This window comes from Macaca thibetana, chromosome 4 (genome assembly GCF_024542745.1).
Source record: "Macaca thibetana thibetana isolate TM-01 chromosome 4, ASM2454274v1, whole genome shotgun sequence".
Taxonomy (NCBI): Eukaryota; Metazoa; Chordata; class Mammalia; order Primates; family Cercopithecidae; genus Macaca; species Macaca thibetana.
In genome coordinates this window covers 43968428-43992602 of record NC_065581.1, presented here as the reverse complement: position 1 = coordinate 43992602, position 24175 = coordinate 43968428, and the positions used below count along the sequence as shown (strand labels likewise).

The 24175-nt window shown below is 52.8% G+C and overlaps 1 protein-coding gene across 2 annotated transcripts; it reads left to right on the top strand.

Moving 5' to 3' along the window:
• The first annotated feature begins 633 nt into the window (after positions 1–633).
• Positions 634–16807, top strand: CUL7 (cullin 7). Of its 2 annotated transcripts, XM_050786892.1 has the most exons (26): positions 634–797; positions 1283–1963; positions 2309–2460; positions 2604–3104; positions 3674–3812; positions 3913–4109; positions 4413–4665; positions 5514–5751; positions 5830–5935; positions 6960–7187; positions 7466–7556; positions 7660–7831; positions 7977–8082; positions 8401–8496; positions 8685–8860; positions 9204–9337; positions 10803–10985; positions 11251–11357; positions 11447–11629; positions 13361–13521; positions 13690–13906; positions 14010–14280; positions 15437–15582; positions 15732–15858; positions 15952–16157; positions 16413–16807. In XM_050786892.1, exons 2-26 carry the CDS (start codon positions 1291–1293, stop codon positions 16734–16736), a joined length of 5187 nt encoding a protein of 1728 aa, XP_050642849.1. In that variant the 5' UTR covers positions 634–797; positions 1283–1290; the 3' UTR covers positions 16737–16807. The 2 variants fall into 2 exon arrangements, with proteins under 2 accessions (XP_050642849.1, XP_050642850.1); XM_050786893.1 differs by lacking the exon at positions 634–797 and having other exon boundaries at positions 1291–1870.
• Positions 16808–24175: the final 7368 nt, after the last annotated feature.

Sequence of the window (24175 nt, the reverse complement as noted above, 5' to 3'; positions counted from 1 at the left end):
GAGCCGGGGGTGGAAATAAATGACGTCCAAGGCCTTTTCCAGTTGTGACTGGGAAACAGGGTGGGCACTTCCGCAGGAGGGAGGACAAAAGGAAGAGGAAAGGGCGGCGCAGAGGAGGAGGTGCTGCGTCGCCAAGGTGGCATCCGCGGCTCCTCCCCGGCCCTTTCCCAGGGCCCCTAGCCTTCCGCTGGGTCCGGCGGAAATGAGCCGTGGCTTTTGGCTGGTGGAGACGCTGGCAGGGACCAGGCTCCACCCTGCCCCAGTGGCTGCCGACCCAGGCGGCTGCCGCTCTGTTCCGCAGAGGCACGCCCCTTCCTGTCTCTCCGTCTCGACCCCCTCGCGGGGCCCAGGTGGAGCCCGAGTCGCCGCCAGCATCTGCCGCGTCCCTTGCTCTGTGAAGGACAGGCCTCGCGCCAGGACCCCGGTGGACTTCTGAGGTGGCCAGAGCCCCGCCGCGGCCCCTTGCTCCTCTCCTGCCCACTTGCCCATCGAGCCTTGCGCTCACCCAACCTCGGTTCCCCATCCTACCGGGCCTCGGGGTTCTAGTTTATGGGGCCTAATCCCCCCTCCCCCACTTTACCGCGCGCCCCTGGCTTCTCGGGTCTCCAACCTCGGTCCCCCAAGCCTCGCGCCCCTCACCTACCTTGTCTGTGCACCCTGCCCTGGGTCTCGCGGCGCCCCCACCAGCCCTTTTGTTCCAGTTGCTCCAGTCGCTCCAGTCAGAGGCGCCTCCAACCCACCAGTGCCTCCTCCCAGTCCATCGCGCCTTGCCCTCCCACTCCACCACCAGTTCTCAGGTCTCTTAACTCTGCGATCTCGGGACTCTTAACTTGGGTCTCACGCTCCCATGCTCCAATCCTTAGAGACAGCACCCCTTTCCACACACACTCACGATCTCCCTCCCAAATATACCCCTCTGGGCTTCACATATCCCCAGGGTAGCTGCCTGTTTCAAGGCCTTGGGATTCACTTGTAACTCCAAGGCTGCCCTGCCTGCCCCCACTAGTCTGCCCACTGTTCCAAACCAACCCACTCCAGGCCTCAGGGTCTTGGGGACCTTCCTTTTAGCCCCCAAATTTTGTGTTATTTCACAACAAAACACCCCAGTGTTCTCTGCTTAGGCCTGCCCCGACTCAGCATGCAGCATGCAACTCCTGGGCCTGGCTTTACCCCACCCCGCCTGACAGCTGTTGCCATTTGCTTCCCCACCTCCTGGATGTCTTTGATTTTCTGACCTCTCCTTACTCTAGCTTGTCTGTTCTCTTTTCCTTGTGTGCTCCAGGTGCCAGGATGGTGGGGGAACTCCGCTACAGGGAATTCAGGGTGCCCCTGGGGCCTGGCTTACATGCCTATCCTGATGAGCTGATCCGCCAGCGAGTGGGCCATGATGGGCATCCTGAGTACCAGATCCGTTGGCTCATCCTGCGGCGTGGCGATGAGGGTGACGGGGGCTCTGGCCAAGTGGACTGCAAGGCTGAGCACATCCTGCTGTGGATGTCCAAGGATGAGATCTATGCCAACTGCCACAAGATGCTGGGCGAGGATGGCCAGGTCATCGGGCCCTCCCAGGAGTCTGCAGGGGAGGTTGGGGCCCTGGACAAATCTGTGCTGGAGGAGATGGAAACCGATGTGAAGTCCCTCATTCAGAGAGCCCTTCGGCAACTGGAGGAGTGTGTGGGCACCATCCCTCCTGCTCCTCTACTTCACACTGTCCACGTGCTCAGCGCCTATGCCAGCATCGAGCCCCTCACTGGGGTATTCAAGGACCCAAGAGTCCTGGACTTGCTCATGCACATGTTGAGTAGTCCCGATTATCAGATTCGCTGGAGCGCAGGCCGGATGATACAAGCCCTGTCCTCCCATGATGCTGGTGAGGGGCAGTGTGGGGAGGAAGGGAAAGCAGAAGGGCTGGGTCGGCTCAGGGACTCACAGGACACTGTGGCAGGAGCCTCTGATCTCATCAGTACGTAAATGATTCTGTTGCCCTTCTCTTAGAGTTGGAAGAAAAGGAGGTGGGAATGGGAGTGAGGGTGGGGGTTATCTGCCAAAAGAGGAAAGACTATCTTCAATAACCTCATATTAATTAGTTGCTTTTTATGCAAAGGAAGAATTTACAGTTTAGACTATTGTAGATGGTGTTTATGTGCGTGTGTGTATGTATATAAGTTGTCAAATTTTAGCTCTTGAAGCAAATCAGTTCTTTCCCATTGTGTGGTGGCAAAAGGATTGGATTGAAAGAATAGAGGGTCTAAGATTTCTAGGAAGGGTGAGATTAGGGAGAAGTTACTAATTGGGATATGGGTTACAGGGACCCGGACTCAAATCCTTCTGTCACTGAGCCAACAAGAAGCCATTGAGAAACACCTGGATTTTGACAGCCGCTGTGCTCTGCTAGCACTGTTTGCACAGGCCACGCTCTCTGAACATCCCATGTCTTTCGAGGGCATTCAGCTACCACAGGTAACCTTTGGGGGTATAAGGTAGGGGGAGCTTGTGAACAAGATCTAGGGACCAGGCCTTTGCACCTATCTACAGAGGATGGTATGGAGAGAGGGTCTTAAACTGGGACAAGGTGGATGTAGGCCAAAGGTTGTATCCCACAGGTCCCAGGAAGGGTGCTCTTCTCCCTCGTGAAGCGGTATTTGCATGTCACCTCGCTCCTGGATCAGCTGAACAACAGTGCTGCAGAGCCAGGAGCCCAGAACACTTCTGCTCCTGAGGAGTTGAGTGGGAAGAGGGGTCAACTGGAGCTGGAGTTCAGTATGGCCATGGGCACCCTGATCTCGGAGCTGGTGCAAGCCATGCGCTGGGACCAGGCCACAGACAGACCAAGGAGCTCAGCACGGTTCCCCGGTTCCATCTTCCAGCCTCAGCTGGCAGATGTGAGCCCAGGGTTCCCCACTGCCCAGGCTCAGCCCTCCTTCAGGAGGTCAAGACGTTTTCGCCCTCGTTCTGAGTTCGCAAGCGGCAATACCTATGCCTTGTATGTGCGGGACACACTGCAGCCGGGGATGCGAGTGCGGATGCTGGATGATTATGAGGAGATCAGTGCCGGGGATGAGGGCGAGTTTCGGCAGAGCAACAGCGGCGTGCCTCCTGTGCAGGTGAGTGGCATATGGTGGTGGGACACTGTTAGGGGTCTATTTGGGGTGGGGCAGAGTTGGGGCTTCCATACAGAGGGGCTCCAGCAGGCCACCCAAAGAGAAAGCTTTCTATAAGATTGGGATGGTGAAAAAGAGTCAGTAGTTGAGAGGCGGGCCATTCTGAGAGCTGGAAAAATCTGGGTTTAGGAGGCTGTGAAGTCAAGAAGACTCACACAGGAAGAAACTGATATAGCCAGACTCCTCCAAAGGTCAGGGTCAGGGAGATGGAGTGGTAGAGGCCAGAAGGAAGTGTGGGGGCATAAGCCGTGAAAGATAGGGTGAGAGGAAAGACAGGCCCATCCCCCAAAGGAGAGGGCATCCTTTGTGTGTGTGTGTGTGTGTGTGTGTGTGTGTGTGTGTGTGTGTGTGTGTGTGTATTCTCCATATGCTGCTGTTTTGTTATATGAAGGTTTTTCTAAAACCTGGCCAGGTGGTCACCCTGAGGGCTGTAAGTCCTCAGTACTAGGCCACAGCCAGTCATTAGTGAGTCCTCCCTTCCCCTTCCCTCTCTTTCTTTCCCTATCCTCCAGGTATTGTGGGAGTTAACAGGCCGCACCTATTGGGTGCACTGGCACATGCTGGAGATCTTGGGCTTTGAGGAAGACATTGAGGACATGGTTGAGGCTGATGAGTACCAAGGGGCGGTGGCCAGTAGAGTCCTGGGTAGAGGTGAGCTCAGGGAGTAAGCAAGGGTCAGCTCTGAGCAGAGTAACGGTGGTCCTGCTCAGTTGCTAGTGACATCCCTGTGCCCCTCGGCCCATTTCCACAGCCCTGCCCGCCTGGCGCTGGAGGCCCATGACGGAACTCTATGCTGTGCCTTATGTGCTGCCTGAGGATGAGGACACTGAGGAGTGTGAACACCTGACCCTGGCTGAGTGGTGGGAACTCCTCTTCTTCATCAAGAAGCTGGATGGACCTGACCATCAGGAGGTTCTCCAGATCCTCCAGGAGAACCTAGATGGGGAGGTAGAGCCAGCCTGGAGGCACTCAGAGGTTGGAGGGCTCTATTGCAAGGGCTGGACTGTATAGAGCATTTGAAAGGCTCAGGATGAAAAGTGGAGGTCAGAGAGTGGAAGGGGCTGCAGAGGAGGGGTCTGGAATTTTCAGAGGTGGGAGAGGCTGGTGAGCTGTTTGGGAGGAGCCAGCTGCCAGCTGAGAAGATCAGGATGGAGGGTATGTGTGCAGAGAGAGCCCCACCTCTACCAAGCGCTCCCTGGGTCCTCTGTGCCGGCAGGGCTGTCTGCAATGAGAGCTTCTCCTTGATGGCAGATTCTGGATAATGAGATCCTAGCTGAACTGGCCGTGCCCATAGAATTGGCCCAGGACTTGCTGCTGACTCTGCCACAGCGACTCAATGACAGTGCCCTCAGGGACCTGATCAACTGCCATGTCTACAAGAAGTATGGGCCTGAAGCCCTAGCAGGGCACTCAGCCTACCCATCCCTTCTAGAAGCCCAACAAGATGTCCTCCTGCAAGCTCAGGCCCAGGTTAAGGACTCAGAAGATGCAGCCAAAGTGGAAGGTGGGTGCCAGACACAGCAGCTGAGCCGACACACCTTCAGGGCATTAGCACAGGAGAGATGTCTGTGCTGATTTTTATGCAATCCTTTCTGGAAGTGATGCCACCTTAGAATCTGCAACTTAGAGAGAAGCAACAAATGGAGAAGCGGGCACTGTGTTCCCTCAAAGAATGAAGGAGGATGTAAAGTTAGAAAATTGCAAGATAATTTTGAAGACTTATAAAAGCCCCCACATTTAGTTTTTTTTCTTGTAGAGAAATATACTCCATGCTTTGAAATAAAGGGAAGTGCTCTCCTGTTTGCAGATGAAGCTACTTTGCTACTTTAAGAATATAAAGGCCAGGTGCGGTGGCTCATACCTGTAATCCCAGGTCTTTGGGAGGCCTAGGCGGGCGGATCATGGGGTCAGGAGATTGAGATCATCCTGCCTAGCATGGTGAAATCTCGTCTCTACTAAAAATACAAAAAAAAATTAGCCGGGCGTGGTGGTGGGCGCCTGTAGTCCCAGCTACTTGGTAGGTTGAGGCAGGAGAATGGTGTGAACCCAGGAGGCGGAGGTTGCAGTGAGCCGAGACGGCACCACTGCACTCCAGCCTGGGCGACAGAGCGAGACTCCATCTCAAAATAAATAAATAAATAAATAAATAATAAAATTTGTCATAAAGCTGTCTTACAAGGACATTAAGAGATTAGATCCCCAAACCTAACTTTTGCGGGGGGCGGGGGGGGTTAAAAAATTTAAAACATTTTTTAGGAGAAATTAGAGAAAAAGATTGAGAGTTATGAATCTATTTCTGAGCCTTCACATTACTAACAATGGCCAATTCCTGTGACTCTCCTCTTCCTGTAGCAAAAGAACCCCCATCTCAGAGTCCCAACACTCCCCTGCAGCATCTCGTGGAGGATTATGGTCCAGCTGGGAAAATCCTCCTGGATCTAGAGCAAGCCCTCAGCTCGGAGGGGACGCAGGAGAACAAGGTCAAGCCACTCCTGCTGCAGCTGCAGCGGCAGCCCCAGCCCTTCCTGGCACTGATGCAGAGCCTGGACACTCCAGAGACTAACAGGGCCCTGCACCTGACTGTGCTGAGGTAAGAGCGTGGTGACAGGTGGGATCTCTGAGGGCAAAGGGGGTCTATGAGGCTGGCTGCACATTTCTCTGCCCCCAGAATCCTGAAGCAGCTGGTAGACTTCCCTGAGGCACTGCTGCTCCCCTGGCACGAGGCCGTGGATGCCTGCATGGCCTGCCTGCGGTCCCCAAACACTGATCGAGAGGTACCCCTGCCTTGCTCTGGGGAGAGGCTGGGGGAGAGGATAAAGGCAGCCACTGGCAAGGCACACCCACTGGGCAAGGCTCTGGAGGGTGTGATAGAGCCTTTGGGCTCTTAGTTTGAGTTTTGCTTTTAAAATTGAATTTTATTTTTTTTAAATAGGTAATACATTCACATGGTTCACAAATCAAAACGCTCTAACAAGGTATACACTGAGAATTCTTGCTCTCACCCAAATCCCTGTTCTCCCAGTGTCCCCCACACACCCCTTACTGGTAATTACTTGTATTAATTTATGTATCATTCCCATGTTCCCTTATGCAAATATAAGCAAACCCAAATGTGTGATCTTGCCACTCTCTTTTTTACACAAAAGGATATGGAGATATTATTACATAGAACATTAAGAGCTTCAGTAGCTCCATTTTTGGCTGGTCCTGTGGGAGAAAGGGGGATGAAGGATGCAGAGGGCCCATCACATACCAGAGTCCCCTGCAAACGCTACAGAGAAGTCCTGGGCACAGAAGGCTTCAGAAGGGCTCAGAGAACTAGGGTCATGGTGACAGTAGGTGTTTGCAGTGTGGCTGTATTTTTGGCTGTTATGTAGAATTTACTTTCTAAGGCAGGCTCATTGGGTATACGCACAAACCCAGTCCCTGTCAGTCCCTTCCCAGCCATCCAGGTGTCTGTGCCTGAACATCTCAAAATACAGCCCTACAACTGTTTTTTGGGACAGTGGGGCCTGGATGAAAGAACCCAGGGATGCTCTCTGCAGTTTTTGTCAATATAATCAGCAGCCTAGAACCCTAGAGTAGCAGGGCATCTTGTGCCCTTTTCCATTTTGGTTTGTCTTCAGTTCTCTAACCACCTGGCTCTTGTGTCTCCCCATCCCTGTCTTTTCATTTCCTCACTGCCTTGCTCACTGTAGCACCCCCAGCACCCAGTACACAGTGGGTACCTGCTACTGCAGATGCCCTTGCAGCCCTCGCCCTGTCTTCATTCATCTCCTCCTTTATGTCCCCACCCAGGTGCTCCAGGAACTGATTTTCTTCCTGCACCGCCTGACCTCAGTGAGCAGGGACTATGCCGTGGTGCTGAATCAGCTGGGAGCAAGAGACGCCATCTCCAAGGCCCTGGAAAAGCACCTGGGAAAGCTGGAGCTGGCTCAGGAGCTGCGGGACATGGTGTTCAAGTGTGAGAAGCATGCCCACCTCTACCGCAAACTCATCACCAACATCCTGGGAGGCTGCATCCAGGTCAGGAGGAAGGGGAGCTTGTGGGCTCAGAGCAGCATCAGAATATGAAACCCAAGCAGTGGCGGGTAAGGGCTGTGTTCCCATGGCTGGGAACAACAGGTGACTCTAGTGACCCTGGGACATTTGTTTCCCTGCCCCTCTTCCCTGTCTGGGCCTGCTCTGCTGGTGCTGTAGAGGAAGTCCCACTGCTGCTTGGTCTCTCCTTCATCCATGTTTCCATGTGTCTCTCCGTGTTCCTCCTGCCCCCGTGCCCCTTCTCTCTGATGTTCTGGCCGCAGATGGTGCTGGGCCAGATTGAAGACCACAGACGAACCCACCGGTCCATCAACATCCCTTTCTTTGATGTGTTCCTCAGATACTTATGCCAGGGTTCGTGCCTGTTGCCCTGTTGCTCTACCTCTCCATACCTATGTTTGTTTCCCCTTTACACCCTACCTGGCTGTGACCACCACCCATTCCCACTTACCCCCAGGCTCCAGTGTGGAAGTGAAGGAGGACAAGTGCTGGGAGAAGGTGGAGGTGTCCTCCAACCCACACCGGGCCAGCAAGCTGACGGACCACAACCCCAAGACCTACTGGGAGTCCAACGGCAGCGCCGGCTCCCACTACATCACCCTGCACATGCACCAGGGCGTCCTCATCAGGTAACGCTCCCACGCATGTGCTTTGCCACACACCTACGCTTTCCTGTGACGCCCCTGTGTTTGTTTTGGGGGATGCACCACCCCCCTGGACTTGGCCATGGGCCCTGTCTGCAAGTTCCAAATGGTTTTTCCTCCCCACTCCCAGGCAACTGACTCTGCTTGTGGCTAGCGAGGACTCAAGCTACATGCCGGCCCGAGTGGTGGTGTGTGGGGGTGATAGCGCTAGCTCTCTTCACACGGAACTCAACTCGGTAGGGCCCCAGGGCCATTAGCCATTACCCCACCCCTCACAGGATCTGCCCTCCTGCTTCGATCTGGCCCTATCCTACTTTTTTCTACTCCCACCTGTCTTGAGCCCCACAGAAAGTAGTGTCCTTTATCCCTGTGCTTGTGCCACCAGGCCCCAAACAGTGAGGGTGGACAATGAGGATAGCTTTCTCAGGACCCTACACATCCCAGGGCTGGGGAAGGGAAGGAAACAAGTGAGGAGACTGGAGCCTAGAGCCAACTTGGCTCAGCACTCCCATCTGCACGTGTAGAGGTGACAGCCTTCTCTGCCCCCCTACCAGGTGAATGTGATGCCCTCTGCCAGCCGGGTGATCCTCCTGGAGAACCTGACCCGCTTCTGGCCCATCATCCAGATCCGCATAAAGCGCTGCCAGCAGGTGGGGCTAGGGATGTGGGGTGTGGCCCTGGGTAGGGGGCTCTGAATCCCATAAACGGGCAGATCTTGAGCCAGAGGACCAGCCTGGGTCTCAAGCAGCTCCAGGTGTGAGGCTCGAGGGCGTAGCTGACCCCAGCCCATCCCAAGGAGCGTGTGGGGCGAGTGAAGATAGTCCTGTGTGTGTTTCAGGGTGGCATTGATACGCGCATTCGGGGGTTAGAGATCCTAGGCCCCAAGCCCACGTTCTGGCCAGTGTTCCGGGAGCAACTCTGTCGTCACACACGCCTCTTCTACATGGTTCGGGCGCAGGCCTGGAGCCAGGACATGGCAGAGGACCGCAGGAGCCTCCTGCACCTGAGTTCTAGGTGTGTGAGAGTGTGCGTGTATGCCTGTGTCTGTGGGAAAGGTAAGGCTATTGCAAATAGCTGGCAGGCAGGGGTCCATTTAAGCCATGAGATGGAGGTTTAATATGCGTGGGGAGGGGGCTGGAGTGTTCTGAGCTGTGGGAGGGGAAGAAAGGATAAAGAGAAGAAATTTCTCCAGTGGGCTGGGAATAGGATATACTAGTTAGCACAGGGCAGTTTTGAAGTACCAGGGGGGCCTTCAGTTTGGGTGCTGGAGGTTAACTGGCAGTCTTAGGCAGGGTGGACACTGAGATAACACATACCTCAAGCCTCTGACACCTTCCTCCTCCATTCTCACCCCCAGACTGAACGGGGCCCTGCGCCAGGAGCAGAATTTTGCTGACCGCTTCCTCCCTGACGACGAGGCTGCCCAAGCTCTGGGCAAGACCTGCTGGGAGGCCCTGGTCAGCCCCGTGGTGCAGAACATCACCTCCCCTGGTAACCATCCTGACACCTGGACCCATTACTATCTCAGGGCTTGGCTCCACTAATTAGCTCCTTCTTGCTCTACCCTAGAACCACCTGGATTATGTTCTGGCCCTTTTGGCACCTGCATTTGTAATCCCAGTGCCGTCTTCTCATAGCCCAGGGGCTGCCCCCTTTCCTATGTCTCTCAAGTATCAGCTGACACCATAAGTGCAGAAGGTACCTTGTTACCCACTCCCTTATCATTCTTTTCATATCTTTTTTTTTTGAGACAGAGTTTCGCTCTTGTTACCCAGGCTAGAGTGCAATGGCGCGATCTCAGCTCACCGCAACCTCTGCCTCCCGGGTTCAAGCAATTCTCTTGCCTCAGCCTCCTGAGTAGCTGGGATTACAGGCATGTGCCACCATGCCTGGCTTATTTTATTTTATTTTATTTTATTTTATTTTATTTTTTTGAGACAGTGTTTCGCTCTTATTGCCTAGGCTGGAGTGCAATGGCGCAATCTCAGCTCACTGCAACCTCCTCCTCCAGGGTTAAGCAGTTCTCCTGCATCAGCCTCCCAAATAGCTGGGATTACAGGCATGGGCCACCATGCCCGGCTAATTTTGGATTTTTAGTAGAGATGGGGTTTCTCCATGTTGGTCAGGCTGGTCTTGAACCCCCAACCTCAGGTGATCCACCTGCCTCAGTCTCACAAAGTGCTAGGATTACAGGCGTGAGCCACCGCGCCCGACCCACACCTAGCTGATTTTATATTTTTTAGTAGAGATGGAGTTTCTCCATGTTGTGAGGCTGATCTTGGGAACTCCTGACCTCAGGTGATCCGCCCACCTCAGCCTCCCAAAGTGCTGGGATTATAGGCATGTGCCACCGTGCCTGGCCTTTTCTATTTTTTTTTAATGTTTATTATTTTTATTTTTTATTATTATTTTTTTGAGATGGAGTCTCACTCTATCGCCCAGGCTGGAGTGCAGTGGTGTGATCTCGGCTCACTGCAAACTCCTCCTCCCAGGTTCATGCCATTCTCTGGCCTCAGCCTCCCAAGTAGCTGGGATTACAGGCACCCGCCACCACGTCTGGCTTATTTTTGTATTTTTAGTAGAGACGGGGTTTCACCGTGTTAGCCAGGATGGTCTCAATCTCCCGACCTTGTGATCTGCCCACGTCGGCCTCCCAAAGTGCTGGGATTACAGGCGTAAGCCACTGTGCCCAGCCTGTTTATTTATTATTTTTAAAGATGACCAGGCCGGGCTCAAACTCCTCTCATTTCAACCTCCCAAAGTGCTGGGGAGGTTGAAGCGCTCCTCTCATTTCAACCTTCCAAAGTGCTGGGATTATAGGCATAAACCACCCTACCTGGCCCCTCCCTTGTATCATTTCGTCCAGTTGCTCTATCTCCACACTCCTGTTCAGCCCAACCTCTCCCACTTCCCTGCAGACATGGCTGTGCCTTGGTTTGTTTTTCTCACCCTCTAGATGAGGATGGCGTTAGCCCCCTGGGTTGGCTGCTGGAGCAGTACCTGGAGTGTCAGGAAGCTGTCTTCAACCCCCAGAGCCGCGGCCCAGCTTTCTTCTCGCGGGTGCGCCGTCTCACTCACCTGCTGGTGCATGTCGAACCCTGCGAGGCACCCCCTCCTGTGGCGGCCACTCCTCGGCCCAGTGAGTAGTGGGGATTCAGGTGGGGAGCTTCTAGTCAGGAGCATTTTCCTGGGCCCCACGTGTACACCATAGACTTCTGTCCATCCCCATCCTTCCCCTCCTGTTGGCTCAGCCTGTTCATCTTCCAGGTTTGTGTCACCTCCATCCATGAACATCACTTTGGGTGGCAGCATGTCAGGAAAGGCCTCAGGGCACCCCCTTGGATAGCGACTGGAGTGGAGGGGCTGCCCACTCCTTGCCTCTGCCACTTTCTTGATCTCCACAGAGGGCAGAAACAGAAGCCACGACTGGAGCTCCTTGGCTACCCGGGGCCTTCCAAGCAGCATCATGAGAAACCTGACGCGCTGTTGGCAAGCCGTGGTGGAGAAGCAGGTGGGCAGGAGTGGGCCTGGGGGAGAGAGGGGACACCAAAATGGTGGCATGTTGGGTTGTGTCTTCATGCTCCTGCCCCTTCCTTCCAGGTGAACAATTTTCTGACCTCATCCTGGCGGGATGATGACTTTGTGCCACGCTACTGTGAGCAATTTAATATTCTGCAGAACTCGAGCTCTGAACTGTTTGGGCCGCGGGCAGCCTTCTTGCTAGCGCTGCAGAATGGCTGTGCGGGAGCCTTGCTGAAGCTCCCTTTTCTCAAAGCTGCCCATGTAAGCCTCCACCCTTGCTGCATCCTTGGGTCTCTTCCTACAAACTCTTCCTTCCTCGCCTCCTCCAAATGACCCACCCTTCCATTCCCATTCTATGATGAACATATGTTAGTATATAGCCATGTTATAAGAAGCTTAAAAAATTGGCTGGGTGTAGTGGCTCACGCCTGTAATCCCAGCACTTTGGGAGGCCAAGGTGGGTGGATCACAAGGTCAGGAGATCGAGACCCTCCTGGCTAACATGGTGAAACCCTGTCTCTACTAAAAATATAAAAAATCAGCTGGGTGTGGTGGCACACACCTGAAGTCCCAGCTACTCAGGAGGGCAAGACAGGAGAATCGCTTGAACCTGGGAGGCGGAGGTTGCAGTGAGCCAAGATCACGCCACTGCACTCCAGCTTGGGTGACAGAATAAGACTCGGTCTCAAAAAAAAAAAGAAGTTTAAAAAATAAATAGTGGCCAGGTGTGGTGGCTCACGCTTGTAATCCCAGCACTTTGGGAGGCTGAGGCAGGCAGATCACCTGAGGTCAGGAGTTTGAGGCCAGCCTGGCCAACATGACCAAACCCTATCTCTACTAAAATTACAAAAATTAGCCAGGCATGGTGGCATATGCCTGTAGTCCCAGCTACTTGGGAGGCTGAGGCAGGAGAATTGTTTGAACCCAGGAGGTGGAGGTTGCAGTTAGCCGAGATTGCACCACTGCACTCCAGCCTGGGTGACAGAGCTAGACTCATCTCAAAAACAAAACAAAAAAACCACAATTGATGAACTAAAATGCAAGCAGCACCCTGGAAAGCAGGGTAAAGAGCAGCAGGAGCATGAGGCTCCTTGTGTAGCCTCCAGTCCTAGTTTATCAGTAACTAGGCTCAATCTTGGCTCAGCACAACCTCCACCTCCCGGGTTCAAGCAATTCTTCTGCCTCAGCCTCCCAAGTAGCTGGGATTATAGGCACAGGCCACCACAAAAATTAGCCTGGCCAATTTTTGTATTTTTAATAGAGACAAGAGTTTCACCACGTTGGTCAGGCTGGTCTCGAACTCCTGACCTCGTGATCTACCCACCTCGGCTTCCCAAAGTGCTAGGATTACAGGCATGAGCCACCACTCCTTTCCCTTCCCCTTTCCTTCCTTCTTTTTCTCTCTCTCCTTTTTTTTTTTTTTTTTTTTTTCTCTCCCTCTCTTTTTCTTTCTTTCTTTCCTTCTTTCTTGACAGGGTCTTACTCTCTCCCAGACTGGGGTGCAGTGGTGCAGTCACAGCTCACTGCAGCTTCAACTTCTTGGGCTCAGGTGGTCCTCTCAGCCTCCTGGGTAGCTAGGACCATAGGCATGTGCCACCATGCCCAGCTAATTTTTTTCGTATTTTTAGTAGAGATGGGGTTTTGCCATGTTGCCCAGGCTGGTCTCCAACTCCTGGGCTCAAGCCATCTGCCTGTCTCGGCCTCCCAAAGTGCTGGAATTACAGGCGTGAAGTGCGCCTGGCCTTATTTTCTCATTTTGAATGATTATTATTAGTTTGAATTTTTAGACACAATGAAAAGACACTTTCCATAATTGTTAATATTGCTAATTTGTACAATGGTTAATGATCGTATATAATAGTTGTATGAAAGCACCAACCACCTTAGGAAGCTGCCAGCATTCATATCTACTTTCCAGACCCTCGTCCCTCCTCCCCACTCACCTGCTCTGCTTGCTTGTTCATGGCTTTCCTGTGCTCTGCCATTGCTCAGGTGAGTGAGCAGTTCGCCCGGCACATTGACCAGCAGATCCAGGGCAGCCGGATTGGTGGAGCCCAGGAAATGGAGAGGCTGGCACAGCTGCAGCAGTGCCTGCAAGCTGTCCTGATTTTCTCCGGCCTGGAGATAGCCACCACCTTTGAGCATTATTACCAGTGAGTGTGGACCTAAGGAGCGGGAGCTGGCGGGAGGCAGGATGATGGTGGAAGAGCCAGCTCATGGGCCTGGAAGTCTGGGATAGAGCCAGGCTGGAGCCTTGGAGTGGGAGGCTGGGCCACACTGGTGCCCACACTGAGGCTTGGCCCGGGCTGCATGCACTGTAGGCACTACATGGCGGACCGTCTCCTGGGCGTGGTCTCGAGCTGGCTGGAGGGGGCCGTGCTGGAGCAGATTGGTCCCTGCTTCCCCAACCGCCTCCCCCAGCAGATGTTGCAGAGCCTGAGCACCTCTAAGGAGCTACAGCGCCAGTTCCACGTCTACCAGCTCCAGCGGCTGGATCAGGAACTCCTAAAGCTGGAGGATACGGAGAAGAAAATACAGGTGAGTGCCTTGGAAGGGATGAGCAAATGAGAAGGTAGGGGGAAGATGGGCATGAAGCAGACTGGAGGAGGCCATGGCATCTGGGAACCCTGTGCTCCTTCAGGTGGGCCATAGGGACAGTGGCAAGGAGTATAAGAGCGAGAAGGAAGAGGGAGCTGGGGCAGCAGCAGCGGTGGATGTGACAGAGGGAGAGGAGGAAGAGGAGGAGAATGAGGACCTCTACTATGAAGGGGCAATGCCAGAAGTGTCTGTGCTCGTCCTGTCCCGACACTGCTGGCCTGTTGCCTCAATCTGCCACACACTGAACCCCAGAACCTGCCTGCCCTCCTACCTGAGGGGCACTTTGAACAGATACTCCAACTTCTACAACAAGAGTGAGTAGCCAGGCAGAGGGGACTGGGGAGAGGGTGGGCTGCTAGGAAAGGACCTGGGGTTGGGGGCAGACCCTGATGTTGGGAGGCTTGATGTGAAAAGAGATGGTCTGTAGCTGGGCACAGGGCTCACGCCTGTAATCCCAACACTTTGGGAGGCCGAGGTGGGTGGATCACTTGAGGTCAGGAGTTCGAGACCAGCCTAGCCAACATGGTGAAACCTCGTCTCTACTAAAAATACAAAAATTAGCTGAGTGTGGTGGTGCATGCCTGTAGTCCCAGCTACTCGGGAGGCTGAGGCAGGAGAATCACTTCAACCCACAAGCGGAGGTTGCAGTGAGCCAAGATCGTGCCACTACACTCTAGCCTGGGTGACAGTGAGACTCCATCTCAAAAAAAAAAAAAAAAAGAGTTGGTCTTTTAATTTAAATTTTTAATTTTTGTTTTTATAGATTCAGGGAGAGAGAGTCTTTAGGGATAAGAATTCCCTAGGCCATGGGAAAAATAGTGGTTTTGAGAAGAAAGGGCAGGAGCTTGGTGGCTGAGGGTGGCAGGTGCTGTCAGATACCTGATCCCCAGATCATTGTCTTTTCTGTTTTAAAATAAGACCTGGGAATCTCTTTGTGGGTGACAGGGAGGATGGAGGCAGGAGGCACCTGAGGCCACCAGGAAGGAGTGTCTGGCTCCTTCCTGGTCAGTCACCTGTCATCCTAAACTACCCACTGGGGCTGATCCCTGAGCTGGCAGCAACACAGGAGGGGGAAGAGGCTCAGACCTGTGGTCAGGGAGCCCCCTAATAGGGGAGACATTGTTTCCTGTCACAATATTCCAGCTTGATAAGAGCCCCAGTCCTTCCTCCCTTCATGGTTTTGTCTCCCTAAAAACACACGGGGCAATCCTCGAAGGCACTGATGAGAACCTGCCTGGCACCAGGCTAGGCATAGGATAGCTCCCAGATACCTGAGGCTCGCCATGGAGGCAGGCCCAGAGAAGGCCGAGATCTGGAAGCTCAGACCAGGAGCTCCAGTGTCCATAAATGCTGGGGTCACACGCCCTGTAGAGATCAACAGAGCTTGACCAGCATGCACCCTCCCTCCAACACCAACTCCCTCCTTTCCCCTGCTCTTTGTCTCCCTCCCCCTTCCTGGTACCTCACCAGGTCAGAGCCATCCTGCCCTCGAGCAAGGCTCACAGAGGCGACTGCAGTGGACGTGGCTGGGCTGGGCTGAGCTGCAGTTTGGGAACCAGACCCTGCATGTGTCCACCGTGCAGATGTGGCTACTGCTATATCTCAACGACCTGAAGGTGGTCCAGCCCTGCTGTACCTCTCTCCTGTCTCCCACTTTGTCCCGTGCCTCTCTTCCTGAAACCTTGACTCCCTCTGCTTCTTCCCTCTATCCTCTTCTCTCCACTCCTTGGGGAGGCCCTGAATGTCTCCCATCTGTTCTCTGAAGGCGGTCTCTGTGGAGAGTCTGCTGGCGCTCTCAGGGCTCTCCGAAGACATGCTTAATGAGGCGATTGGGCCCCTCACCTCTTCAAGAGGCCCCCTGGACCTTCATGAGCAAAAGGATATACCAGGAGGTATGCACTTAGGGCCAGAGGGGCCTCTGCTCTGAGGCAGGGCCGGGCTTCTCATGGGCTCTCCACTGAGTGAGTGATCGGTGTTTATTTCAGGGGTCCTCAAGATTCGAGATGGCAGCAAGGAACCCAGGTCGAGATGGGACATTGTGCGGCTCATCCCACCTCAGACATACCTGCAAGCTGAGGGTGAAGAGGGCCGGAACTTGGAGAAGAGACGGAATCTTCTGAACTGCCTCATCGTCCGAATCCTCAAGGCCCATGGGGATGAGGGGCTGCACATTGACCAGCTTGTCTTTCTGGTAGGCAGGGGTGGGCACAGTGGGTGATGGATCTTTGCTGGGGTTGGGGGAGCAGTCTACAGAACAAGGTGGGTCCACGTGTGGTGAAGCACGTGGTTCACTATGTAGCCTGTAGGAGTGTGAGGCGTGAAGTCAGGATGTACCTGGTGTCCTTGGGGCATCCTGTCCTAGCAGCCTGTGGTTGGAGTGGAAGCTCAAGCAAGGAGGGGTCAGCTGCCTCTAACCTACCACTTGTCCCTTCCTCCCTGACACCAGGTGCTGGAGGCTTGGCAGAAGGGCCCATGTCCTCCCAGGGGTTTGGTCAGCAGCCTTGGTAGGGGGTCTGCCTGCAGCAGCACTGACGTCCTCTCCTGCATCCTGCACCTCCTGGGCAAGGGCACGCTGAGACGCCATGATGACCGGCCGCAGGTGCTGTCCTATGCAGTCCCTGTGACTGTCATGGAGCCTCACACCGAGTCCCTGAACCCAGGCTCCTCAGGCCCCAACCCACCCCTCACCTTCCATACCCTGCAGATTCGCTCCCGGGGTGTGCCCTATGCCTCCTGCACTGCCACCCAGAGCTTCTCTACCTTCCGGTAGCCCTGGACTTGGGGTCAGGGGAAGATAGAGCTGGAGCTTTTACAGAAATAAAACCTGAGAGTTTGATTATATGATGTGTGTTTGGCAACTGCTAGAGATTTGAGCTGGGAGGTGGCGGGGGCTTTCCCGGCTGGTGAGGAAGGAGCCTTTGGCACTGAGTCTGTTGCATGATATGCCAAGGGTCTTGTTAGGGTGAGGATGGTAGACTGGGAGAAAGGCAGAGGGAGTCAGGTACGATTTAGCACCCCCTCTAGGCAGAGAGATTGAGGGGACTAGGCAGGATGATGGCACTCAGCCCCTTCTCAGAGGGTGTGTGGTCAGAAGTGCTTTCATCTGGCAGGCTGGAGATCCAAGCCCAACTTGGCCACTCACCAGATGGTTTGTAACTTGGGCAGATTATCGAGCAGTTCTCCTCGTTTGTGGAACTGGCCCAGTCACTGTAGGACTCCGACAAGTAACAGGTATGGAAGTATTTGACATGGTGAATAAAGGCATTGCCAGTGAGTCCCTATTTTGGCTACTACTCCCAGCAGTGAATGTGGTTCCTTGGTGCCTTCCCTAAGTAAGACTGACATGATGAAGGTGAGGTCAGTGACCCCTGTGGCCGCTGCAGGCACCCAGCAACCTGAATGTGTATTCCATCTGATGGCGTAGGCTCAGAAAGTTCTAGCACAGTTCTTACTTTCACAAGCTCCTCCGTTTTGCCCCTTTCTTCCACTCCTTTGCCTCCACCCCTTCTCTGTCCCTGCAGAGATGCACACGCTGTCATCAAACTCCTACCCCTTGATTCTCAAAATGAGGGATTTGGAAGAACAAGAAAAAAAAAGAAAGAAAGAAAAACTCCTACCCCTGCGGGCACGGCGCTATATGCACCTTTAGTCCCAGCTACTCGGGAGGCTGAGGTAGGAGGATCGCTTGAGCCCAGGAGTTCTGCGCTGCAGTGTGCTCTGCCATTCGGGTATCTGCACCAAGTTCAGCAACAATATGGTGAACTCCCAGGAGCAGGGGACCAGGTTGCCTAAGAAGAGGTGAACTGGCAGCCAGGCATGGTGGCTCACGTCTATAATCCCAGCACTTTGGGAGGCTGAGATGGGCGGATCACGAGGTCAAGAAATTGAGGCCATCCTGGCCAACATGGTGAAACCTCATCTCTACTAAAAATACAAAAATTAGCTGGGCATGGTGGCGCGCGCCTGTAGTCCCAGCTACTTGGGAGGCTGAGGCAGGAGAATCACTTGAACCCGGGAGGCAGAGGTTGCAGTGAGCTGAGATTGCTCCACTGCACTCCAGCCTGGCAACAGAGCGAGACTCTGTCCCCAAAAAAAAAAAAAGAAGAAGAAAAATAAGAAGGGGTGAACTGGCCAAGGTCAGAGAGAGCAGCTCAAAATGCTGATTGATCAGTAGTGGGATTGTGCCTGCGAATACCCACTGCACTCCTGCCTAGGCAACAGAGACCCTGTCTCTATTTTAGAAAAGGCAAAAACTCCTACCCCTAACTACCCCCATAGGTGAGCCTCTATCCTGCCACTGTTGGGGAGGTTTGCTTGTGCTACTATGATTGGCTTCATTGGCACCACCCCTGCTGAAGCAGGGCAGCTCAGGTCAGGCCAGGGGATCCCGTGCCAAAGGTGCAGCTCTGTGTCTTGGCAGGACTACTGGGGAGGAGGAAAGGAGGGATGACCCAGGCATCCCAAGGCTTGTAGCCCAGAGGTGACAGAAAAAGCTATGGAAGGAGGGGGAAGGGGGATGAGAGTCAGGTGGTAAAGGAGGGCACAGAAGCCAGACAGAACTGAGTGCCACCAGGACTGAGATCTGAAGTCTAGGGGGAAAAAAGGCCATGGCTTGTGGGAGTCAGGCTGCTCAGGATGAAGCCATAATACAGAGGGCAGAGGGGCCCCCTAGTGCTTGCTTTGCAGTATTGTTCCCATGGTGTTGGTGGCTCTCACAGCAGGGGCCAGCCTGCTGAGCGACAGCTGCCCTTTGGGGCAGAGTCCAGACAGGCAGCAGCAGCAGGCTGGGCCACAGTGGGCCCAGGAACACTGGGGTTGCTGCAGCTTGTCACTTAGTGCCTCTTCACCTTGGTACCAGAGATTATAGCCTTTTATTGGCCCAGGCCCAGTATTCTTGAGCTCGCTCTCAAGTGCCAGAGCTTTTTGCCCTTCTCTGGACTTTCCTGCTTTTTATGAGCTTATCCTTCTCCACCAGAAATTCAAAGAAGCTTCCTGCTGTGGGGTCCAGTAGTCAGGCCAGCATGCAGTGCATGCAGGGGCAGATGATAGAACTTACTTGCACTATAGCCCCGTTCTGCTACTGTCCCGAGGCCTCCTCCCTGGGCTGAGCTGCAGGCTATGCCTTGAACTTACTGCCCTCATCAGCCCCTGGGCATCCTACTCAGTCACCTTGCCGGTCTCCCATGGGGTGCCTTCCTGCTCATCTGCAATGGAAAAAGTCTCCAGCAATTCTTTTTTTTTTTTTTGACAGCGTCTTGCTCTGTCACCCAGGCTGGAGGAGTGCAGTGGCACGACCTCGGCTCACTGCAACCTCTGCCTCCCAGGTTCAAGCTATTCTCCTGCCTCGGCCTCCCTAGTAGCTGGGATTACAGGCGCCTGCCACCACACCCAGCTAATTTTTGTATTTTTAGTAGAGACAGGGTTTTACCATATTGGTCAGGCTGGTCTCAAACTCCTGACCTCAGGTGATCCAGCCACCCTGGCCTCCCAAAGTGCTGGCATTACAGACATGAGCCACTGCACCCGGCCTCTTTTTTTTTTTTTTCCCCCAGATGGAGTTTCACTCTTGTTGCCCAGGCTGGAGTGCAATGGCATGACCTCGGCTCACTACAACCTCTACCTCTGGGGTTCAAGCAATTCTCCTGCCTCAGCCTCCCGAGTAGCTGGGATTACAGGCATGTGCTACCACGCACGGCTAATTTTGTATTTTTAGTAGAGACGGGGTTTCTCCGTGTTGGTCAGGCTGGTTTCGAACTCCCGACCTCAGGTGATCCACCCACCTCGGCCTCCCAAAGTGCTGGGATTACAGGCGTGAGCCACCACAGTCGGCCTATAGCAATTCTTAAGGGAAGAACACACCAGCTTTGGCCTTGAAACCCTGCATGTCGCCATCTGCAGTGCAGTTCCTGTGTTGCTCTCCTCAGCACACATCTCACCCCACCCCAAGACTCAGAACTCCTTGATTTGCCCAAATCCAGGTGAGAAGCTTTGACTTCAGGCACAGTCCAGCCTTCTGTCACCAGCACCAGGAAGGATGTGAACCTTTCTCTCCCTCAGAGCCATCCATTCTAGAGGGCAGACAGTTGGCCTCATTTCTAAGATAACTTAGGGGACAGAAGTTGATTACCCTGAGCCCATTGTGAGGCCACCCTCACAGCCGTGACTCCTTATATTTCTACAGCTGGGTTAGGACCTTGGCTGGTCAAGACTAAGTAGTCAGCCCCAACCTCCCCAAAAACAAAATCAAGCAAAGACCACATACAGATTCCATTTATATGAAATGTCCCAAATAGGCAAATCTATAAAGACAGAAAGTAGATGAGTGGCTGAGGAGATTGAGGATGACTGCTAAAGGATATATGGGTTTTTTTTTGGGGGGTGTCAAAAATGTTCCAAAATTGTGGTAATAGTTGCACAATTCTGTAAATATACTAAAAAACACTGTATACTTTAAATGGGTAAACTGTATAGTTAAGTGAACTATATCTCAATAAAACTATTACCAAAAACAAAAACCAAAAACCAACAGCTAAAGCTCAGAGCTTTCCAGTATCTCCCCTTGGTCCTTGTTGAAGGGGAAAAGCAGCAGTTTGAAGGCTTAGGGTAGCCAACACTGACTGCCTTTTAGTGGACATTCACATTTTATAACCACATCATCTGAGCCCATTTCCCATGCTTGGGAAACTCCCCACGACAAATCTACACAGAAGATAGGGCCCACCTCCTACCCTATAAAAGACCAGATCCTAGTATTCCCAGTGCTGTAAAGCCATATGACCAAGACTTAGCTAATCAGAGTGAAGCGAGAGAGAAAGTAGAGAACATATTTTGGCTATGTGACACCTTCACATCAACACCGTGATTCTGATAGGCTTTATCAGCCAGAATCCATTCTTTGACTTTAAAGTAGGATTGACATATGTGACAATAGGGACCCTGCAGCACTGGGTCCCTCACTTCCCCCTGTCCCAGTAGCTACATCCCTAGGGTTACAATCACCAGGAGAGCAGATTCTCCTTCATCTCCCATTATGTGGCAGCTTCCGTTTCTATCACCAGAACTACATCTTCCCCATCCCAGAAGCATCAAGCAATAGATGTCCTAACTTCTGATTCTACTTCTATTCCTTTTCATTAGAGCTACCTTTTTTTTTTTTTTTTTTTTGAGATGGAGTCTCGCTCTGCTGCCCAGACTGGAGTGCAGTGGCGCGATCTCGGCTCACTGCAGCCTCCACCTCCTAGGTTCAAGCAATTCTCCTGCCTCAAACTCCTGAGTAGCTAGGACTACAGGCGCACGCCACCATGCCCGGCTAATTTTTTGTATTTTTAGTACAGATGGGGTTTCACCGTGTTAGCCAAGATGATCTTGATCTCCTGACCTTGTGATCCGCCCTCCTCGGCCTCCCAAATTGCTGGGATTACACATGGGAGCCACCGTGCCTGGCCCAAGAGCTGCCTTCTTTTAGATACAGGATCTCACTGTGTTACCTAGGCTGCAGTGCAGTAACTGTTCACAAGCGCAATCACTGCATACTACAGCTTTGAACTCCTAGCCTCAAGGGATTGTCCCACCTCAGTCTCCTAACTGGGGGCATAGAGCTTTTAAGATAGGCGTTATTTAAGAAAGGGTCTCACTCTGTCGCCCAGGTTGGAGTGCAGTGGCACAATCATGGCTCACTGCAGCCTTGACCTCCCAGGCTCAAGTGATCCTCCTGCCTCAGCCGCCTGAGTATTCTTTGTAGCGATGGGGTTTCACCATGTTGCCCAGGCTGGATAGACTTTCAAATGTTCCATAGCTTATGATTTATCTAGCCTTAAAAAAGAAAAAAAAAATCTTGTCCGGGTGCAGTGGCTCACACCTGTAAACCTATCACTTTGGGATGCCTAGGCGGGTGGATTACTTGAGGTCAGGAGTTTTGAGACCAGCCTGCCCAACACAGTGAAACCCCTTCCCTACAAAAATACAAAAATTAGCCAGGTGTGGTGGCATACACCTGAAATCCCAGCTGCTCAGGGAGTTGAGGCAGAATAGCTTGAACCTGGGAGGCGGAGGTTGCAGTGAGCCAAGATCATGCCACTGCACTCCAGCCTGGGCGAGAGGGAGACCCTGTCTCAAAAAAATTCTAGAAAATGTCCAGCCTCTTTGAAATATTCTTTCCTGAAATTGATTGTGTCAAATCTCATGTTTGTTTTATCTTCCATTTTGTTATGTTGCTCTGTCACCCAGGCTGGAGTGCAGTGATGCCACCACAGCTCACTGCAACCTCCAGTTCTTGGGCTCAAGCAATCCTCCAGCCTCAGCCTCCAGAGGAGCTAGGACTATAGGCGTGTGTCACATGTCTGATTTTTAATTTTTTTTGTAGAGACAAAGTCACCTTATGTTGCCCAGGCTGGTCCCCAACTGCAGACCTCAAGGGATCCTCCCTATGCCTCCCAAAAAGCTGGGATTACAGGTGTCAGCAACTGCGCCGAGCCTCTTCCATGTTTTTTTTTTTTTTTTTTTTTTTTTTTTTTTTGGAGACGGAGTCTCACTCTGTCGCCCAGGCTGGAGTGCAGTGGCCGGATCTCAGCTCACTGCAAGCTTCGCCTCCCGGGTTCACGCCATTCTCCTGCCTCAGCCTCCCGAGTAGCTGGGACTACAGGCGTCCGCCACATCGCCCGGCTAGTTTTTTGTATTTTTTAGTAGAGACGGGTTTCACCATGTTAGCCAGGATGGTCTCGATCTCCTGACCTCGTGATCCACCCGTCTCGGCCTCCCAAAGTGCTGGGATTACAGGCTTGAGCCACCGCGCCCGGCCTCTCTTCCATGTTTTTTAACCTCTTTTCCTTAGTTTCCATTTCTCTATTTGTCATTGCTCCCTCTGTGTAACTTCAGACCTATTTCCAGTTCATTCTCCCTTTAGGGAGAAGTCTAATCTGCTGCTTAACCATAAAGTTTCTAACTTCCCGTAGTGTACCTTTCTTCTTTTTTTTTTTTTTTTGAGGCGGAGTTTCACTCTTGTTGCCCAGGCTGGAGTGCAGTGGTGCGATCTCGGTTCACCGCAACCTCCACCTCCTGGGTTCAAGCAATTCTCCTGTCTCAGCCTCCCGAGTAGCTGGGATTACAGGCATGCGCCACCACGCCCGGCTAATTGTTTGTATTTTTAGTAGAGATGAGGTTTCACCATGCTGGCCAGGCTGGTCTTGGACTCCTGACCTCAGGTGATCCACCTGCCTCAGCCTCCCAAAGTGCTGGGATTACAGGCGTGAGCCACCGTGCCCGGCCCTACTTTTCATTTTTAAAAGGCTTTAAGTTTTTTTTTTTTTTTTTGAGATGGAATCTCGCTCTGTCGCCCAGGCCGCAGTGCAGTGGCACTATCTTGGCTCACTGCAAGCTCTGCCTCCCAGGTTCACACCATTCTCCCACCTCAGCCTCCTGAGTAGCTGGGACTACAGGCACTCGCCACCACACCTGGCTAATTTTTTGTATTTTTAGTAGAGACGGGGTTTCACTATGTTAGCCAGGATGGTCTCCATCTCCTGACCTCGTGATCTGCCCGCTTCAGCCTCCCAAAGTGCTGGGATTACAGGCGTGAGCCACCGCACCCAGCCTTAAGTTTTACTTTTTAATCACACCAGTTTAGTACCTTTTGACATTAATTTGTCACACTTTTTCTTTAAACATGACATTTTTTATTTTTTATTTTATATTTCTCACATTTTAATTTTTGCCAGTTTGATCCTGTTGCCCTTTGTTCCTAATGACTCTTGCTCATGGTGGTTTCTTTCCTTGTGTGCTTTAACTGTAAGCTCATATTCCTTGAAATTTTAACTGAAAGAATTCCTTGAGGCCTGGGTTTAAAGAACAATCCTCAAGAAAGGATTACATTTGCTTCTGCCAGGTCCCTGGAGACACTATCTACTTGAGACTTTTTTTTTGGGGGGGGGGGGGTTCATTTTTTTTGCCCAGGCTGGAGTGTAGTGGCACGATCTTGGCTCACTGCAACCTCTGCCTCCCAGGTTCAAGTGATTCTCCTGCCTCAGCCTCCGGAGTAGCTGGGATTACAGGCGCATACCACCAGGGAGGCTGAGGCACAACAATCACTTGAACCTGGGAGGTGGAGGTTGCAGTAAGCCAAGATTGCACCACTGTACTCTAGCCTGGGTGACAGAGCAGACTCTGTTTCGGGGGGGAAAAAAACACACACAAAAAGGCCACAAAAAAACAATA